The following is a 20870-nucleotide window of genomic DNA, read 5'->3' as shown; positions in this document are numbered from 1 at the left end:
ACAAACAGCAGGACAAACATTTGACCGAAAGTGATGTTCAGTTTTTCCAAAAGCATTTGAGAAGGTTGGCAGCTTGGAATAAAGAACATTCCTGTTTTCAAGTACAAATGGAGCGTTTCAGCCATCCTTTCCCTGCTTTGGCCCCTGGGCAAATGTGACCATAGAACCCAGGAGATTCCTAAAATCTAGTTCTGTACCAAATAAACAGCTCATATACTCTCATGAACTGAAATTTTTTTAACTGTTCTCTACGAATTAGTCCCCTGTTCCTGTACAAAGATGAATTTCCTCTCCAAGGGAATTTTAAAAATCATTAGTAGTCCTGGTAATGGCAACCCTTTTGATTTTATATCCTCAGAGACCTTTACCATCCCTCCCTGCTGAGTTTTTCCACAAAACACCCATTCTCATCCTTTTTCAGTATTTTGAGTTGTTAACTGCCTTTACTATAGGCGTGTGTTCATCACTCTGGCTACTTTTATTGCGTGGCTTAACTGGTGGTCAGTGAATAGCCTGGTCGCAAGGGTTTCAGGGTAGATTTCTCCAGCACTGCAAAGCAAACTCTTCCCATGTGTCCTCCCCCTCCCTTTGAGATGGCAAAAAGGAAAACTAGGAAATGCAACAGATGGTCTGAAATCCTCTTCCTCTGAAAACCATTGCTGCTGCAACTAGATTAGGCAATATTTCAAATATTTCAGTATGTACCAGTAGCGTTATTCATGACTAGGGAAGATAAGGAGAATGCTTTTGAAACTCCTCCCTTAGGAACAGTGTTTGCAATAGCCTGCTCCTGTTGTTGAAAGATCTCTTATTTTCCCTACTCTAAATCCAATGAGAAAACTAATCTTCACCAGATTTAAAGCTGACAGGTGGTACATGCATAATTAAAGATGACCTAACATAGAATGCTCTCATTCCTGGCATATTATCAGACACTTAAGCAAAGCAATTATCAGTAGGCAATCTTTTCTGTCAACAGAGATTGGGTCAAACATTTCTTCAGTCATGAAGATATTGTAATAATGATACATATGTATTTGCAAATACTTCAGCACTCTAACAGAGACTAAATCACTGTTATCTCAGAGAAATTTCTTCATCATCTACAGCGGACTACAGGAGCCTCTTCTCACACTTCCATGTTCTGGCACTACTTCCATGGGCACACAGTACCTTCTACACAGAGACTGCACCTTGCTCCTATTCCTTCAACAGCCTAATATTTTCCTTCAAATCACCTACATTCCCTTCAAGCCCTGCCTTTCCCTCCTAGACCTGCTCTTACTGTTCCCCCATATTCCTTTCACTTGAGCTAGCTGGTACTTGGTTGACCTGTCTCCAAGAAAACATTGCTCATCTGCTTTAAAAACAAAAGCAAACAAACAAACAAACAAAAAAAGCAAGAATTTTTTTCCTCCCCCATTGAAAAGCAAACAAAAACCCCTGTCCTCCAACAAGACTCCACAAATAACAACCAAGTCATTGTCAACCAGTAGCTGCCACCTGTAGCAGGTCAGGTGCGGGGCACAACGATGCGCTTTTTTTCTTATCTTTGTAGCTCTTATAACTGCAAATGTCCCTGGGGAGGAATTCTGTCCACCATACATAGCACATAAAGGACATAAAACTAGCAGAGAACACCCAAAGGAGGGTAACAAAGATGGTGAACTGGCTGGAGGGGAAGCTGTACGAGGAGTGGCTGAGGTCCCTTACTCTGTTTAGTCCAGAGAGGAGGCTGAAGGGAGGCCTCATGGCAGCCTACTGCTCCTCATGAGGGGAGCAGAGGGACAGCACTGAGCTTGCTCTCTGGTGACAGGACAGGGCACAAGGGAATGGCATGGAGCTGCGTCAGGGGAGGGAGGAGCAGGCTGGGGCTTAGGGAAAGGTTCTGCACCAGAGGTTGGTGGGCATGGAACAGGGTGTCCAGGGCAGTGGGCACAGCCCCAAGCTGCTGGAGCTCAAGGAGCGTTTGGACAACGCTCTCAGATATAGGGTTTGATTTTTAGGTGGCGCTGTGTGGAGCCAGGAGTTGGAATGATGATCCTTGTGGATCCCTACCAACTCAGGATATTCTGTGATTCTATGATACATCACCCTGAACTGTGCCTTTGGGGAACAACATTGTCCTGGATGACCTGGACACCTGTCCTCTGGAACCCCGGAGGACTGCAGAGGTGGGTGCCATGCTCTCCCCTGTTAACTGGAAGGGCAAACACAAGCAAAGATCAGTCAAGATTTTCATGTAGAAACAACCCAAAAATCTTAGCTAGAACTAGGAATATCTTCCCCACTTTTTGTTTTAACAAGCAGATGGCACTGCCTCCCAAAATAGTAATGTCACTCATGCATTGAAAAAGGCAGAAACTTTTTAACCTAAACTCTAAATGTTTCCTTCAAACAGTATTTTGCAATGAATCCAGAAAGTGTTCTGTGCCTTTTTCTTTTTTTCTTTTTTCTAAAAAAGGGATTTTTAAAGAAGGATCTTTGGAGGAAGAAAAACAAGAACAAAAAATAATTAGGAAAAGGAAAGCCTAAAGAAGTGAGTGGTTTTCCTAATTTTGGGGAAATTATGATTGTGAAAAGTATAATAAACCACAATTACACACACACACACACACACACGAGACTGCACTTTACCTTATGAAAGAGCTGCTCTTAGGGTGTAAAATTGCTTTAATATTGCACTAAGACAAGTGTTTTAAAAAAATGGCTTATGATAATGGATTTTCAAAGCAAAACTAAAGCTGCTTTTCCCTAAGAATAGGGCTTCATAGAAGAGAAACTTCACAATGCCAGTGGCATGCATTTTGCTGCATTTCACAAGATCCCTCATTATTTAAATTCCTATGTATTTATGTCATACATGGATAAACGGCCTTATTGTTCAGAACATGTCTTTATGTGAACATCTCTGCTGTTAGAACTAGTGTTATTTTGCTTTTTTTTTTTTCTCTTTACCAAGTCAGAACAAAAGTCTCTTTTAGTGCAGTTTTGGGAACTTCATGCAAATGGCAGTTTTTACACATCAATCGTCAGTTTAATAACACTAATGATAAGAGGGGAATTAACGGTAATGGCTTGACTTTTTGGCAAGCAAATCAGAGTTTATAGAGTAGCTATGTCAACCTTTATAGTCCTGTGTTATCAAAAGTGTTAGCAATGAGTATTAAGATTAAACTACTGAATTGTTAGCAAGCTGGGGTTACTGAACCATAACTTTCTTGCACAAGGATTGATTATTTAGAAATCCATTGTACAAGATAGGAAGAGATAGCGATAGCCTTCTGGGACAGCAGGGAGCCATTTACAGAGCAAAATAAATTTGCCAGAGGATACAAATTCGTCTGAACATGCTCAATCTCTCTCTCTGATAAAGCAACACTGGGTTGGCTCTCAGTTTTCCCTAAGGCATAGTGCTTGGTCATTCTTTCCTCCAGCCCATCCTTGCAACAACAGTACTTTGAAGCATTTGAAGTCCAGTCTTGCATCCATTGCTCACATGAGTGACCCCAGTGACTTCACAGGTGCTGTTCACAGGGGTTCATGCTGCAGGACCAGCGTAGGAAGAGGAAAACACCATTGGAAACGTAGCTAAGGCAGTGAGAATAAATGGATCTTCTAGGGGGTAAAGGATGACCACATGCAGTCACTCTTTGACAACATGCCTAGATCATAACCACAGGAATGATACTGAATTTAAGAAAAAGCATTTGCTTTTCCAACGTGCAAAACAGTAGATATGTCAAAATGACAGCTTTTTGGAGTTAAGATAGCAAAGGAAAAGTGAACAATGGCAGATTTTTTTTTTTAAACGCGTGGACCAACACAATAAGAAACAGCCTGCAGGTCTACAAGTATTTTCAGTGGGTGGTTATCAAGGACTATTGATACCCCATGACAACAATGGTCTAAGGACACAAGCAGGACAAACTTTTTATCAGTACCGCTTTCTATCCAGACAGACATAGTGCTGCACCCCATGCCGCTCTAGCCCAATTCTCATGTGGGAAGTATTCACACCAGGCACAAATTACACGTTGCTTCCTCCTGCTCACCTTTTGCTATGATCAGAACCCACTAATAAATCGCTCCATTTATTGTTGAATCCCATCTCAGAGAGGGCACCTTCCTTTCCATGGATGCCTTCCTGCTTTTTCATACTGTCAGTACATTTGATGCTATAGTTTCTAGATACAGGCCACAAAGATGGAGTCTGGTATTCCTCCGAAGCACGTTCCCTAATCACTATTCACAGCATGCACATTTAGTGATGGTTTCCATGACTGGATAAGAGGAAAAAGGATGTTTTCAAGCAATACAAAGTCTGCTGAATGTTCACAAAAAGCTCCAGGGCAGGCAAGGCTTCTTCCATGCCACAGGAATCAGAGAATCATTGAATGTCTTTGTTTGGAAGGGACCTTTAAAGCCCATCCAGTTCCATACCCCCTGCCATGGGCAGGGTTGTCACCAGCTAGGTCAGACTGCCCAGGGCCCCATCCAAGCTGGCCTTGAACACCTCCAGGGATGGGGCATCCACGGCTTTGCTGGGCAATGTGTTTCAGTGCCTCACCACCCTCTTTGTGAAGAATTTCCTCCTAACACATAATCTAAATCTCCCCTCTTCTAGTTTAAAACCATTCCCCCTTTTCCTATCTGCCTGTGTAAAAAGTCTGTAGCCTCTTTGGGTAGAAGCTGTTTTATTGTAGATTCCCAGCATGAAATGGCATTTTTGGAGAACGGTGGGATCTGCATAGTCTTCTCTCTGTTAAAACTAAGAAAGAGTAGGAACTTGTAGGTACTGTCTGCCCATAAGGTCAGAGACAGAGAAGCAAGTAAGCCCAATCTCTGGGCTACTGACCACATAAAGTCACTGCAGAGAAAAACAAATGAGAAATAACTATTCCACCAAACATCTGGGAAAACAAGGTGGCATTTGCAGTGAGTCTCATGTGTGAAAGGGTGTGTGATGAACAAAACAGAGTAAGGAACACACTTGTATGACTAACAGTGCATGGGCACGCATGCTGACATGGACGATGTCTCCAGATTGCTGTTGTCACCACAACATTATGTACCTAGCTGTTGCCATCACTGACTTTACTCTGCTGTTCAAGTGCCTTTAAACAAGACCCTAAGGCTTCTGTCCTGTGATCTGATGCTGCTCATTTCAATCCAGGTGGAATTGCACAGCCCCAGACAACGCTAAAGAGTGGTGAGACATTGGAACAGGCTGCCCAGGGAAGTGGTGGAGTCACTGTCCCTGGAGGTGTTCAAGAAACGTGGAGAAGTGGCACTGAGCGACATGGTCTAGAAGGCACGGTGGTGATGGGTTGGGGTTGGACTAGGTGATCTTAGTGGTCTTTTCCAACCTTAATGATTCTGTGATTCTATGAATGGTCACAGCCCTCCTCCCTCCACATACACATGCCCAAGCCTACCCTGTAACCAAAATACAGCTCAGAAAGCAAACCCTTTGCTAAATAAAGAAAAGCAGGAGATCACTGCCTGAGCTGGGAACACACTAATAGATTTTCCCTACTCTGGAGGAGTACCAGTTCCTAACCCAGCAATGGGAGCTGCGCATGCTGACTGCTTGTTGCAGGCTAGTATCTGCTCTGAACAACTGCTAGAAGAATATTACTGCTTCATCAATACATTTGAAATTCAACCAAAAAAATTAAAAAGCAACAGAAGAGCTTTGCATGGTAAACATCAGAAAAACACCGCTTTCCAACCCTGCAGCTAGTTGTTCTGTAATATCTTCTGCTTTGTGCTGACAACCCTTTTTCCCTCCAATCATTCAGACACAATGCCTTCAGGTCTGTCTAAGTAATGTAATTTACTGGAGTGGAATTCCCTTGATACCTTCTGCAGCACTCAGTGACAGTATCATTTATACTCTACACTGTCATGCCATGACACTGATACATTGGCTTTCATCCCTCATTCAGCGCAGAGCGCGCAATTTCACCTTCCATTGTGCCCTTTTGCAGACTGCGTGTACAAATTTACTCCATTCATTCCTAATTACAATCCTCTGCTGAAATACTCTCATTAGATTTGTATTTCTCACTCCAAACGTCAATCTTATTTGAAAATTCCAATTTTCCGGAAGATCCATCCATTAGCAGCAACCTCCCAAGCATTCCTTAACTGAGTGCATTAAAAGTGAGACTGGCAGAGTGGAGATGCACTTAAAATGCACCATTAGAGTAAATCTCCATCGCTAATGCTTTTGTACTACTGCTAACAAGCCCACGACCAGCCAGTGCTGCTTCTGCAGAGCCCGAAGGGCACAAAGCAGCCCTGCAGCTGCCCCGTCGGGACTTGCCAGGCTGCATGGGGCTGTGAAGCTCAGGGTTGGAGGTGGGGGGAGGGAGGAGAGCCACACAGAGGGGCTGTGGCAGCGGTGGAAATGTCTGAGTGCAGACTGGTGGCTGTGGGAAAGTTGAGAACAAAACAAGCTTGGGGTTTCCCGAGGTAGAAGACGCTCTGCTATGCAAGCCAACAGGTTGCTAGAGGTGAAAATCTCAACCGATCGCATTGCTTTGGCGTCCCGCACTAATCCTAATTCATGCCTGCTCGCTTCAGACAACGTAGAGAGCACACAAACCTACAGATTACACCAAGCAGCTCTGCAAGCGGTTAAAAATGATCAAAAAGAGACCCCTCTGCCTCTTTTAGAAAAAGGTAAACACCTTAAAAATGTCATCACCATACAAGGACAAAAATCACCATCCCCGCGGCGCGTACTGATGGCTGCACAATGCCAGCTCTAAAAATAGCCCACGTGGCGATACCCTGGACGGGACCAGGCTGCCTCGTCCTGCTGGGAAGCACAGACGGGTGAGCGGAGCACGGGTGCTGCCGCCACATGACACGCGCTCTCCTGGCGTTATCTCTGAAGCAATGGGGTCTGAACCCAGCCAGAAAGGGGAGGGGGGGAACCACCTCTACAGCTGTATCAGAAAGGGAAAATTCCACAGAAAAAATAACACCAAATGTTTATGCTCCTTGTCAGCATCTGGTCATCTACAGGATTGAGACGTGCAGATAATTGTAACAGATGTAACGCAATTCCCTGCAGAAAACACCACTACAGAAACTTAATTATTTCTGAAGTTTTCCCCGTTCTCGCTTGAATATTTAAAGCCTTGATTACTGCCTTAGCTCTCTTGCCTCTTGCACTTTGCATCAAGGCAGGAGCCGGTCCAGTGGATGCGTGCAGACATGAGAGCAGAACCACGCATTTCAGCAAAGAGGCAAAAGCAAGGCAGCGGGAGCAAGGCAGCGAGGATGCGTGGCACTCACCTTCTAGGAGAAGGGGAGGTTTGCATTAAGGTAATTTAAAAGGATTTCGCATTGCATAATGAAAGACTCACCACCAACAGCATCAATATTCCATGGAACAAGCGCATGTGCCTCTAAGTGCCTCCAGCACACCACATCCTCTGTGCAATGCAGCATTACTCAGAGTGAAAACCTATTGTCTTAGCCCAGCTGCTGCTACCCTGCGAAGCCTGAAAAACCTGGAAAGGTCACAAAGCGACAAGAAGGCAGCGAAGCTTGAGCTGACACACAACAGAAAATAAGTTTTGAGCCTCCGTACCTTTGGTTCCGCAGCTCCCGAATGGCAGCTCTCTCTACTTGTCCATGGGTACTTAGGCACACTCATCCTCTGGAAATGCCACGACTCAACGCGTGAGGCAGGGACAGCACCCAACCTTAGACCATGAAGTTATGAATTTCCCTGCAGATGCTGACAACATCTCTCTGTAATGTTTCTCTTGGCCACAAGTTGACATATCAATTAATGTGGTCATAACAGATTTAGTAGCTCAATATATCTCAGCTAATTTAGCAGACTCCTAAGCGGTGCAGCTACCTGGAAAAGCCACCAAGACAGCGTGTTTCAATACCGTTGCCCTAAAATGAAACCAAAAGGACTTTATGTGCCAAAAGTTAACATCGAGAATTTGCTTTCTGATGCTCAGCAGAGCTTGTATAGATTTCCTTCTTATTTACTTATTTACTTTTTACCAGAAGATGAAGTTATGTCAGTGAGATTTTGGAGGGCTGACTGTAAAGATCTTTCAGCCCTCTCTAAAGCTGTTTTTTTCCAGATACCAGAACAATTCCACTTACTTCCAAAATTCTTTCATCACCACTTCTTACTTAAGCACTAAGCCCAACTCCTTGAAAAAAACAAACAAACACAAACTTCATGAATTAACACAGCTAGACAACACTGCAAATAATCTCTTATCTCACATTCCAACAGACACATTGACAAGTATTTAAGCACAGGACTCACTCACCGGACAGAGATGAAGCTTCATACAAGTCAGTCATCAGAGCTAGCAGAACGATTATGCTTGCTCTACAAATTCTGAAGCACTTGAATCTTATTTTAAGTAGTACACAAAGGGCAATAAATGGAAAATCTTATTGTAACCACTGTTTCTTCTTGGCCACCCACACTTCCAGCACCTACAGCAAAAGCATATAAACGCAAAAAACCCAGAACTCATGGCTCATCTGAACAAGGGATGCAAAGTAGTTAACTGCTGTTACTTTTTTTTCCAATTTGTACCTAGATTGTCATTATATTCTGGTAACCATCAAGGACACATATTCACACACAGTGCATATCTCCTACGTCAAGGATCCTGTGGGATTTTCATGCCTGTAATTAACTGTTTTCTCTCAGTTATCCGGTAGAGTTGCTCTCTAACTTAGCTGACCACTGATCAACATTCAAATGATAAAATGGAGAAGATGCTTCTCCCCAATTGTGTTTCCTCACCCCAGTCCCAGCCCCAAACTAACAATGTACAAGGAGTTAGTGCTTCATTTACCTGTGAGAAAATATGCTGAATACCCTATCCAGAAACTGGCAATTAAAAAAAAATCCCTTTACACTCATCGTAGTAGAAGAACTTCAAACAAATTGCTGTCAAAGATGATCTCATAATGTTTAAATCCACTTTACTTCAAGTCGCTTTGCAAATTACTTTTTAATTTTATCCATAAAACTCCCGTATCTACAACAATGCTGGTTTATCCTCCTCTCTTGTGTCCAATTCCTTCATTTAACCAGCTCTGTAAAGCAACACAAGTATGAGCCTAATTATCATCTGAAAATCTGCAGAAAGCCAACCCAATTAACAGAGCAAAAAAGAAATAATGAAAAAAGGTCTGTCTTATCAGGTTAAATAAGAGCATAGGTGAGGCCATGTCTGGAGATGGGGAGAGTTAACAATGCGCTGTTATTAATCATCTTGCTATCTCTGAGAATGCAAAGCATTGCAGCCAGGAAAGCAGCCACTACAACACTCGTGCTTCTGAACTCTTCACAAATCACAGCATGAAACCTGTCCCGTAGGCTAGTAATGTGCATTTAGCCTGATATTTTAAGACAAATGCACCTTTACTTGCCCTTAGTTTGCCCATTAATGGCTGACTAGACCCCGGTGCTCACCATTTTCCCACAGCCCACACCAGGTCGGGTGCGTAGCTGCCTGCTCTGAGCACCTGGTGCTTTGCGTAGTGCTGCCAAAATCAGGTAAATACTTCTCTGGCAACGATCTGGGGCACAGGAATGTGTGATGAGTACTACAGAAGCACAGGTATCTCAGTATTATGAAAATAAATGGGTCATACACCGCTGAGCTAACAACCACACCACCCCCAAACCGGGTGCGTAATGACTGTGCAGAGCTCTGCCAGAGGGAAAGGAGAGACTTCAACAGCAGTGAAAACAAAACTGATGTGGTGAGATGGATTTTACTTTTCATTGGTTTGGGTTAGAGAGAAAGTTGAGCTCACCATCACCCTCTCGCAGCGCTTTATTCTAAAAAATCCGTGGTGGCAGCAGGCAGGCTGTCCTGCAGGAAGGCAGGGAGCAGGCAGGGTGCTGCCATCCGCCCCAGGGACGCAGTGGGTTTTTGCATCCCCACGGCAAGGGGAAGTGCCGTGGCTGGTGAAGGCTGTGACTCAGTGTCCTGGGCTGACACATGCAGCCCATCACCTGCGGCAGCAAAAACACCGCACGCACCACAACAGGATGGTCATGCAGGTGACACCGAGTCAGCAGGCAAAGGTTCTCTGAGATGGCAGGAAGACTTGTAGGTGATGAACAGCTTGAGAGCATCCCCGAGAAAAGAATTTGGGGATATGGTAGATGAAAAATTGGATATAAGTCAGCAGTGTGTGCTTCCAATGGAAAAAGCCAACAATATCCCGTGCTGCATGAAAAGAAGCGTGGCAAGCACAGTGAGGGAGGTGACTGTACTCCTTTGCTCTGCTCTCGTGAGACCACACCTGCAGCATTGCATCCAAAATCTTTAAGTCCACAAAGTAACATCACCGCTACCACCACTGTGATGCAGAAAGCACTCTGACACAATAGTGACACATGCCAATGTGGAACTCCTCAAAACACAGATGGCGTAGCTCAGCACAAAGAGGAGCTGTCCATTCTTACAGACGTACCTCTGGGCATGTGGCAGCCCCTGCCAAGACAAAAGCCCACATGTGCTGGGCTGCAGGGACACCAGCATTGTCACATCGGGAGCTGAGTGACCACCTTTCTTCCACATCTCCATTATACTCTAAGTTAGACAGGAGTACTTCCAAAAAAGCAAGCCTGAAAGCAGAACAAGCAGCCCCATGCTACCACACAGAAACACAAACACCAGGACCAAGGGAGGCTTTCTCTTATTTGTGAGATTTGGTGGCTGATACAACCACCTCTCACATGAAATCCCAGCGGTGATTGCTAGGTAGTACAAAAACAGGTGACCTCAGCCACAGCCGTGCTGCTTGGGAGCACCTGGGTTGGATTTGGTAAGCAGAGCAATGAGTGTTTGGTGAGTAGGTTTCCAAAGGGATGCAACTTCACCTTCAGAAAGCTGACTGACTGAAGAAGTTACTTGACCTTTCGGTACAGATTTAAAAAAAGACAGCATTTTTCCCCAGTCCTTGGTGGTAGGCGGATGACATCAAAATCTGCATCTTCAAATTTTACATTGTTTATGTCTGCCTACAGATGGTCGCAAGACAAATTTCAAGAATTTTTTTTTTAAATTGAAATATTCTGAAGAACTCATACATAGCAAATATGAATTTTGCATGCAGAGGTTTTCTGAATTTGAGTTTTGGGTGTTTTTTTTTTTTTTTTGGAACAAAGCACTTGAAGGTCCTTGCTGAATTGTCAGCACTGCATAAGTAGTACCAATTAGGACAATTTATTGCCCTTAGATTGCCATTGATCAGTATGCTATTTTTGCCTCTTGTAGAGGAAAAGAAAGCAGGTAGAACAAAGCGGGAAATATAAAGATGGTGCTAATATTGCTGTGAAGTGCTGTGCGGCTCCGCAGTGGTGTTGGCAGGGCAGCTGCAGAGCCCGGCTCCAGCATCTGCTGCAGGCACGGTGAGAGCCCCAGCAGAGCCCCAGCAGCCCGCTGGTTGCTCCTTAGCCACTCAGCCAAGAGCGCAGCTTCTCCTCAATGCCTGCACTCCCTCATTATCCACACAGTCAGACCTTGCCGTGATTACCTCCCAGGGGACCTGGAGAACTATTTTTTTTTATCTTGGCACGTTCACTGTAACAGCGTTCAGCAATCTGCTCTGTCAGAACTAGGGAGAAGCCTTCTGCTTTAAACTAAAGCATCAATACATTTTATTTTTATGGAGATTAAATCTATCAGCGTCCTGATAGTATTATAAAGACTGAGTAATCAGTGGCAGGGAAGGAAGGTATAAGTGCTCACAAAATATATGGCAGCTGGGGAGAAGCAAGAACAATACCATTGTTGTTACAGCTAGGTCAAGCTCTCTCCAACAAGGCTAATTAACAAGGGAAAATGCAGTCCCTCCTATCGGAATTGCTATAACAAAGTAATTGCTACAAGCAGAACTTGTTATTAAAAAGCCAGACAGCAGGCTTGTGAAGAACACTGGAATCAAAGCAGCACCTGATGGCTTGCCCTCGCTGCCACCCCAAGCATAGCTGACAACCTGCAGGAGCACACCGGCGCTTTCCAGGAGTCAGAGACCCTGGCATGTTGTAGAGGCTTGGTCTCCTTCAAGTGCACAGACAAAGTAAGAATCGATACATAAATAAATAAAGAAGGCACACATTTTATGACAGCTTCTACAGCCTTCTTCTGATTTTCCAACTTTATTTGGTCCTTAAATGTGACTTTACTCTTGGAAATGGACACTTCTGATTATTCACAGCACAAGAAACAGCAGGACAAAGCTGCCTATGCACTTCTACCAGCTTGTTTTGGCTGTGGACAAGGAATGAGAGAGAGGCTTTTTCCATTTATGTCCATCCACTGTCTATCTACTCCTTCAAGCCTGCTAAAAGGATGCAATTTTTAAAGTTAGTTTCTCTGAAAGGGTTTCTAGTAGTGAATTTGCAGGTGCCTAATTACAGGCTTTTCAAAAATCATGAGAAAAGCCTGCAAAATTGTTCATAAGGCTTCCAAATCCCATGGGAATGTTGCTAAGTAGGGCTAATGAACAAAGGGTTGTTTCTGCCTGCCTAGCTGTTACAACTCCTATTTTCAAGTTTCCTTCCCTTAAGACAGAGACAAGAAACATGTTTCAAGGGAGATCCGTGACTCTCATGCAGTCAGACAATGCCTGTTATCAGAGGTTTGATTAACAACTGCACCATTTATTACAACCAGCCCACAATGAAATGGCAAGACTCTCCCTTTTCTGGAAAATAAAATCAAATCAACACCTTCTAAGACCTCCTTGACAGCAAATGTCATTTCTACCAACTCATCTCAACCCTCAACTCATCCACCCTCCTCAAATGCCTCTTATTTCACTATTATTTTTGCCAGCATTTGTCATACCAGAAAACATCTCTTCTCTTTAAAAACTGAGTTCCCATTAGCAGTAAAAAACCTTTCACTCCTTTTGCAATATTTTTTGTTTTGAGTACTACTTTTAGTGTACCATAAGCAAAGTACCTCACATAAGGTATGCTTCTCATAAAAATTCTGTCATTCCAAAATACAACATTTTTTGAGAAGCAATATTACAAATGCACTCATAAGATTAAAAATAGAGTTAGTAAGCATTCAAAAAAAAAAAAAACCTGACCAGAACTAGTGTGGTGGTTGACTTTACTATCCTGCTTTGATTCGTTATTAAGCTGCAGAGTATGAATTTATTATTGCAGTGACAAAACAAGGGCAGGATGCCAGCCTTGCTGCCCAGTACATCAGTGCTCATTTGAGGAGAAAAAAAAGTTCATTCTTTTACTTTCATTTGTAAATCTCCATATCCTCTCCCACCTTACAGTGGTTTCAAAGAAATTCCTGCTCCTGCCTTTTTGCTGCTCAGTAGCTATGGCTCTGACACATTCAGAGGCCACAGTCAGCATAACAAAATTTAAGAACTCCTGCGGGGTCACTGGACAGCAGATGTCCTTATAGAGGCGAGTACCATGCCTTGTGCCAGCGTGACCACTCATTCCCCACATTCCCCTGCAGTCTCTCTGGTGGAGTTATCCGACCAGCTGCTGGCTGTCACGTGTGCATGGTCAGGAGAGTACAGAGCACAAGCAATTTGGGATTGGAATGCATCAAGACAAGGAGCATTGCTGCTACTGAAAGGCAGCATGGCATGACCTGAGCAGCCCCAGCTATGAAGCTGGGTGATGGATTTTATGCAAGATTTCTCCTCCCCTCCATGTTTTCTTTTCTACTCTTAAGGCACAACTGCTAGAGAGTACAACATTATGAACTACAATTTTCTACCATCTTTATTTCAGGTGGCCTTTGGTGCACCATAGCACCATCCAGAAGAAAAAAACCTCCCAACCACAATGAGATTTTGGTTTTATTTATAAGCAAATAAATAAATAAATATTTTCAATATGTTTACATTATATATTATTATATAATATATTGCCATGTTATGTATATTTATATTATATTATATATAAATATACTATATATGTATATATATATATATAATAAAATTGTGCGCAAGCCTTTTTCCAAGCTTGGTGGCTCTGGGGTGTCTCATCCTCTAGATTGCACAGACCACCACATCTATGTCATCCTTGCAGCACTCCAAAGGCTTCTTCCACCTGCAGATCCCTCCCAGTAGGGCTAGGACCATGGACAGGTTAAAAAGGGTCAACCCATTTTCTCCTCTCCAGAACAGTGACCCCTTCCAGAATGATGCTTCATAAAGCCTCAGAGAAGGATTTAGACATGATGGGGTGAAATGTGTGCAAAGCACCACAGCCACTCCCCAGCCTGGAAGGAAACATCTATGCATTTAACACACACAAGGAGTTGCCACCCAGACTGTGGTGGTAGGAAGGAGTCTTCAGCCCCTTCTGTCCCTAATAAATCTGTGCACAGCTTTCTCCACTCTACTACAGCCTTTACAGCCAAGCACAGTTCTTCCCACATCAAATAGACGCTTTTTCTGTGTGCGTTCATAAGCACATGCAAACATGCAATGTCCATGCTCTGCCCTTCCTGAATGATGCACGAGAGGCAATGGGATTTCACTACCAATTACTAATAAACTCGTAGGCTCCTGAACTGTGCTACTGGCCAGAATAAACACTCCATGATGGCAGCGTTCTTGATGCCTATCACTGATGTATGTCAGCCCTGAGTTTTTGGTGGAGCAGCCAGCTCTGTGCCCCACATGGGAAGCTCACTGGAAGGAGATGGAGTTGACAGTGCTACTACTGATGCTCACAGAGCCCTTCAGGGCAGCAGTCTGAAAGGAGAAGTAGCAAAGCCCCAGGGCTTCTCCAAGGAAACCATTCTGGAAACCACGGCAAAGGAGGAGGATATAGATTTCATGATGGGAAAAATACAACAATGCCTATAGTCATGCTGTTGGCTTCCAAAATCACACAGAGTATATGTGGTTTCAGCCCAACACACCAAGGCATGTGCATACAAACATACAAAGTTGTGGAGAAAACGTATTAGGGAGATGGGGTGAAGAGAAGCTATTTTAAGTACTTTTTGCTAAGTTTTACTATGGCAGCAGAACGTTTAGAAAGGGCTTCAAAATGACAATCACCATTTAAGTTAAAAAAGCAAGTAACTACTTGAACAACAGTTTATTCACCACCTAATGTTTGCTGTTGAATTACAGCTTTTACAGTATTTTTCACAAGTATGATGTTTACTGCCTTCACCTTGCCTCCCAAAACCATTTTTTTTTTCTTTAAATAGAAAGGAATTTGAGTTAAGACTTACATGTAACTTTTCTAGGTTCTGTGCTGGCTAAATTGTTCTCACGATGCAGGGAACAGGATCAATGGAGAAATTAAGAGGCTACAGCAATCCATTAAGAAGTGGCCCTCCAAAGCTTTGCAGGGCAATGTGCTGGCAACTCAGTCGATATCAACCTATAATAAAATAAAGGCAGCCATTTAAAAAATTCAAGCACCAAATCTTCACAAAACCACTCTATTTTTTCCTTTTAATTCTAAAAACAATACAGGGACTTTATTAGAGAAGGTTTTTATGTCAAACAGGACAATTACATTGTGTCCATTACATACTTCTTACCTTTAAACAGTAGTCACATTATAACAGAGACTATGCTTTTCTTGCATTAGTGCAGTGCCTGAACAAATTAGACTCTGAAGAAGAGTTATAAAATAGATACTTCTGTGATGATTTTAGCAGATCACACTGTAAGTATGCTCACACTTGTGCACACATACTACGGTAGCCCTACACGGCACACCAGAATTGCATTTCAACAAAACAAGTAAGGTGATCTAACAGACTTCAGATTAACTAATACTTGTCTTTGTAAAAGCTTTGATTTTATCAAGGAATTTATGTCATTAACATTAAATCTGTCCCTTGGTTTCCACTTCATTCTGAGTAGCCTCAGAGAAGAACAACCACCAGTGCAGCCTTGTATCCTTTGGTTAATGCAATGTGTGCCATGTTCCTCCAGCCATACTACAGGAAAGCTGCCGCAAGCCAGTGTCCAAACAAAAACTGGAGAGGGTGTAAAACGTTCATGTTCCCATTGGCAATTCACCATGCTGCCACAAATACTGAAGGGCTCACACCTCGGAGGGGAGGCTCTCGTGCATGGGGAGGATAGTGGAGAGCAGAGCTGAGCTGGAAGAGGAGGTGTAAGCACCTGGAAAAAAGTATGGGAATACTTAAACAGTATGTATTTGATTGAAGGTGGTGATTGGGAGTGAAAAGAGAGAGGATTTGCTTTTGAACAGAAGGGGACAGTGGCAGAACAGGCAGTGGCACATATGTACCTTCCCAGGATCATTGTAAGGGCTGTATCTATGGAATTACACCAGCTCATGAAAGATGAAAAAGGGGAGGAGGTGAGAAGAAGACAAATAAAAAACTATGTTCAGATTTTTTATTAAACTATTGCTATTTTTCTGCAATTTGCAAAATTAACCTTCCAGTAACAACTTCTGTTTTTTAGTATTTACAGACTCCAGGAACAAGCCTAAGAATAACACGAACTGCACATTGAAAGCAGACTTTTTTTTAAGTAAGTATGTAATCTCGATTTTAAAAGCCCAGTACTTTCTGAATGTTGATGTGACAGCATTCTACTCTGAGCCTTGTAGAGAACTGGATCACTTAAGAAAAGTAGGTTATTTCTTCTGGATGGCACCCACCTAGGTGATTTACCAGCAGATGATCAAAATTCTGCTACGTTTAAGCATTACCTATATGGGTACTTGAAAAGAGTCATGAGGCTACTCTAAGAAAGCAACGCTTGCATCTCCTCAGTTTATGTAATTTTCTCCAACTGGGCATAACATCCATTGACAGACTGTACGAGGACAAAATATTTATGGTCACAAATATACATTATCTAAATTGCCTATAAAACTAAAAATATAAACTGCAAATCTGTTCAGTCATAAATCACTGGTACAACAAAAATAACTGCTGTTTAGTCAATGGCCAAAGGAATAAAACCAGGGAAATGTCTGCATTTTCAAGGACAAGTTAGTTTTCTGCGCTAAAATTGCACTTGCCATGGCGTATCAGAAGAAAGAGAGAATAAATAGAAGTGGGGGAACGGGGAAACTAAAAAAAAGAGAGGGGATAGGAAGACTCAGTGCCACACTTTTCTGAGAAGGTGTGATTGATGCTCACTGCTGTAAGAACGCATGAGGCTACATCCCAAACATTTAATTCCCTTCTGCAAATGTCTCGCTGTGTATCTCTCTCCATGTCCCCTAGATATACTTGCCCTACACAAGATGATCCAGACAGCATCAGGTTTTACACATGATCTAAAACATGAAAGCAGGAATCTCTCGGCTGAGGGGTCAGTTTAGGGTAGAATGAAACCTAACCCCCGCCTATGTTAAACATGAAGGCTGCTTCATGCTTTCCATTTTCTAAAAGTATTTCCTTTCCAAAATAAGCCAATTATCAAAAGCATAAAAAGAATACATGAAGATTGACTTTATATGAAATGATGAGCCAAAAACGTATCGAACAAAGAGAAGATTCAGCATTTAAAATGCTGTCTGGCCAGGCCTGTAGCCCAGGAAGAGCTGGATCCTGTGCAGCATGAAGATGCACTCTCTGCTCCAAGCCTTGCTCTCAACACAGACCTGCGCATGTGGGCCAGATGCTACTGGATCATGAGAGGCCACAAGATCATTCCCCAGTGCCAACTCCAAGACGCAGCTCTTGCAGCAAGGTGAATGCACGGAAACCTTATCTTTATTTTAAAAAGAAACATCTGCCTTCACAGATGCAAAAGAAGGTTAATAAAATAACACTTCAAACCAGACATTCTAAGCTTTTCTTTTTTTCTTTTAACTTACGTATTGTAACAACCTCTTGCACATTTTTGAAATATGTTAATTTTTTTTCCCTTTTCTTTAGAATGACAGTGTAAAGGAAAACGCACCAGATACCACCACTGGCAGAAGCAAGCATGAGGCTAAATACATCCTTACTGCAAGAGAAAAAACCTTTCTGCTTGTATTTTTGTTATGCAGTGGGTATGTTTCAAAGAGAGGTTGTTGTTAGTGGAAAACAGCAAGAGCTTTGATGCTTAATAGAAGGAAAACTGATTCAGTTTGCAATGAACAAACTGAGAAAGGCGATTTGAGAAGAGTGAGATGAATGTACCTGGGTATTATGCTGGTTAGCAGGAAAGATTTTTCAAACCCAGAAAATAGTGCAGTCATGCACCAGAAGACCAGAGAATTTGGGCAGACAGTGAGGGAGGTGAGCAACACATAGCTGGGTTAGCTTACACACCAACCTTCATAACACAGGCACAAAATGAGGGCTAAGTGAAATGAGCCCATGTGACAAGATGAGCTGGTGTGCTTCTCACAGGCAGGAGAAAACAGTATTTAAGGAAGGCTGCACACCAGAGAACAGGAAGAGAGAGCACAAATGTGTAAACAAGAATCTGTGTTTTTTAAAGTTTTGTCACACTTGATAGAGCACAATGTTTGCCACACAAAAGCATGTAGAAACCAGTTCCAGTAACACCAAGGATCCTTGTCTGTTACATGCAATGAGAGATTAGCAAACACGCCTTCTTTACATTTTGTATGTTTTCAAGTGAAGCCGAAGAATGCTTCGTTCTGGTTGAAACAGCTTCAGTGTAACATTTGTATTTTGCAACTGCTGGAAGAATTGCCTGAGGCTGCGAAGGCACTTGAATCCTCCCCACATCGAGTATGGGATTTCTCCTGAAATCTGTAAATTAAACCCAAGATCATCTTTGTACCAACATCAGAAAAACATGCACAGCCTGCTTCGCTTATCAGTGCATTTAATTTATTCCTGGTAACTCGCATGGTTCTACCAAAGAGAAGCAGAACACCTGTCCATTGCTCACATTGTGCTCATGTGCACAGTGTCGAACAGGGAGGTACCATGAGGACCATCTCTGCAGCGCACTGTCCCCACAGCTGGGCTGGCTGTGCTCAAATACCAGCAGAGCCATGGGAGCAACCAGGCTGACTAGAAACCACTACTGAACTCATCAGGAGATGAAGAGCTGGCTGGATGAAGGTGAAGGCAGTTTCTGCCGCTCTGTGCTGGCAGGGGAGTCTTCCAGTCTGCAAACTGGATTTTCCCCAGCTACACTTAACAGTGCCAACGGGGCTTAAAAGGAAAACCCTCAAAGGGCCCGGGGATGTGTGTGGGGGGGAATTTTCTACTCCATCCTGTTCTCTGGTTGCTGTTAACTCAACTCTGACACATCGGGCAGGTTGTGCTAGGAGTGGTGGGTGGGAGACTGCAGTTTGAGGATGGTACCGCATGAACTTTTAAGAATTTTTACGTAAAATCTGAGTGACTTTAACACTGGAATATACTTTACTTAAAATAAAGCCACCACTGAAAACATTTCACCTTGGCAGTATGACCCGTGAAAGGATGGCTAGATGTAAAAGGAAGTTAACAGATTCATTCAGACAGGTCCCAAACAACAACACGTTATCAAATGACACAAGCTGATTACTTATACCTCACACAGCAAAGTACTAAAAATCCAAAACAGATTAAACCAACATATAATAAAAGTCAGATTTGCATTAAATATGATGAAAATCCAGGCTTTTGACATATTTCTCCTTAAATATTTTGGTTAACAAACATGTGAGCTGGACAAAATACGATGGTTCAGTGATAAGGATGAAATTTCTGTCACAGAGTCTGCAGCCTCTGAAAATGATCCTGGATTTGCTAGTGCTCAGTCTCTCGGGTAAGGATGCTTCCCATGGTGGCACTAAATGACGCAGTTCACTGGATTTATGCCCCAATGCATGTGAACCACAAGGATTTATGCCTGTCCTGTCAAAAAGATGCTCCCACTCAGTGCTCTGAACAATTATCTCAGTCAGACTTTTAGTGCTAATTTCTTTTTAAAACTGCAAAATGAGAAAACAGTTAACATGCAGAATGAAAGAGCAGGTCACAGTTAACCACAAAAACTCCCCATAAGGTTCAGCATGTGGGAAACAGATAAGTAAACGCCGTGAAAGATGAACAATATTTAAGTATTAACACAAATGTTTTTTTGGGAAAGTTTATTTGGCATTTCCACTGGTTTTCCTCCAAGCTCTATTACAAAAATAACTATGTCTGACTGTGACTGGAAAATATGGCAGTAGCTCAACATTGCTCCCTTTTTTCTTTGTACTCATGAAAAAAAACACCATCTCACAACTTCAGACAAAGTGATTTTCAGGTGACTTCTGACCAGGGTGAAGTCAGAGGAGCATTTGTCAGCTCAGGAAGTTCTGTTGGTGGTCTAAAAGTCATTAGAGTACGAAATGAAGACAGACATACTTAATGTTAGGTAAGAAGAAATAGTCTTTCTCTAAGATGCATATAAGGTCCCCTGTGCTCTAGCATAGAGTGAAAGAATTATATTTTAGCTCATACAAATGCTGAACAAAACAACTGCATGCCAAACTGTAAGGTAGAGGGTGCCTAGTTTTCTGGCTCCAGCAGTGACCACTTCACCTGAGCAGACAAGTGCTACTAAAAGACAAAGGACAGCTCAGTTTATTGAACTTCATTCCTCCAGGAACCCATCTCCCTTTCAGATCACCAGCGCCACAAAGGAGAGGCCAAATACCACTCTTCCCTCTCCAGTAGGGACCATCTCAGCTTGCTTCAGCAAAAAGAAGCAAAAGAACTACATCACACACAGTGAGCCTCATGCATCTCACACAGCCCTGAGATGGAGAGCAGCACAAGGTAGTGCCTAATGCCAAGGGCCTGCTTGGAGGGTGCTTCTACATCTCCATGCCAAGCAGGGGGAAGGCAAAAAGAATTAAAATGTTTTGCGGGTTATTTTCACTTGCCATTACAAACAGA

General features: G+C 42.9%; 1 protein-coding gene across 10 annotated transcripts in view; it reads right to left on the bottom strand.

The window, feature by feature from the left end:
• The window catches only part of BACH2 (BTB domain and CNC homolog 2), a 185224-nt gene that overhangs the window by 69916 nt on the left and 94438 nt on the right, over positions 1 to 20870 (bottom strand). For 8 of the 10 annotated variants that reach the window (XM_021389602.1, XM_021389604.1, XM_021389600.1 and 5 more), the window contains one exon: positions 15261 to 15412. Coding sequence is in view for 2 of the 10 variants with exons in the window: in XM_021389598.1 (XP_021245273.1) it covers positions 7610 to 7675 (66 nt within the window). In the remaining 8 variants the exon portion in view is untranslated. Of the gene's footprint in view, positions 1 to 7382; positions 7490 to 7609; positions 7949 to 15260; positions 15413 to 20870 lie in introns of those variants that run through there. The other 2 variants (XM_021389598.1, XM_021389599.1) reach the window with 2 other exon arrangements.

This window comes from Numida meleagris, chromosome 3, assembly GCF_002078875.1.
Source record: "Numida meleagris isolate 19003 breed g44 Domestic line chromosome 3, NumMel1.0, whole genome shotgun sequence".
NCBI classification, from domain to species: domain Eukaryota; kingdom Metazoa; phylum Chordata; class Aves; order Galliformes; family Numididae; genus Numida; species Numida meleagris.
This window is presented reverse-complemented; position numbering and strand designations above follow the sequence as displayed.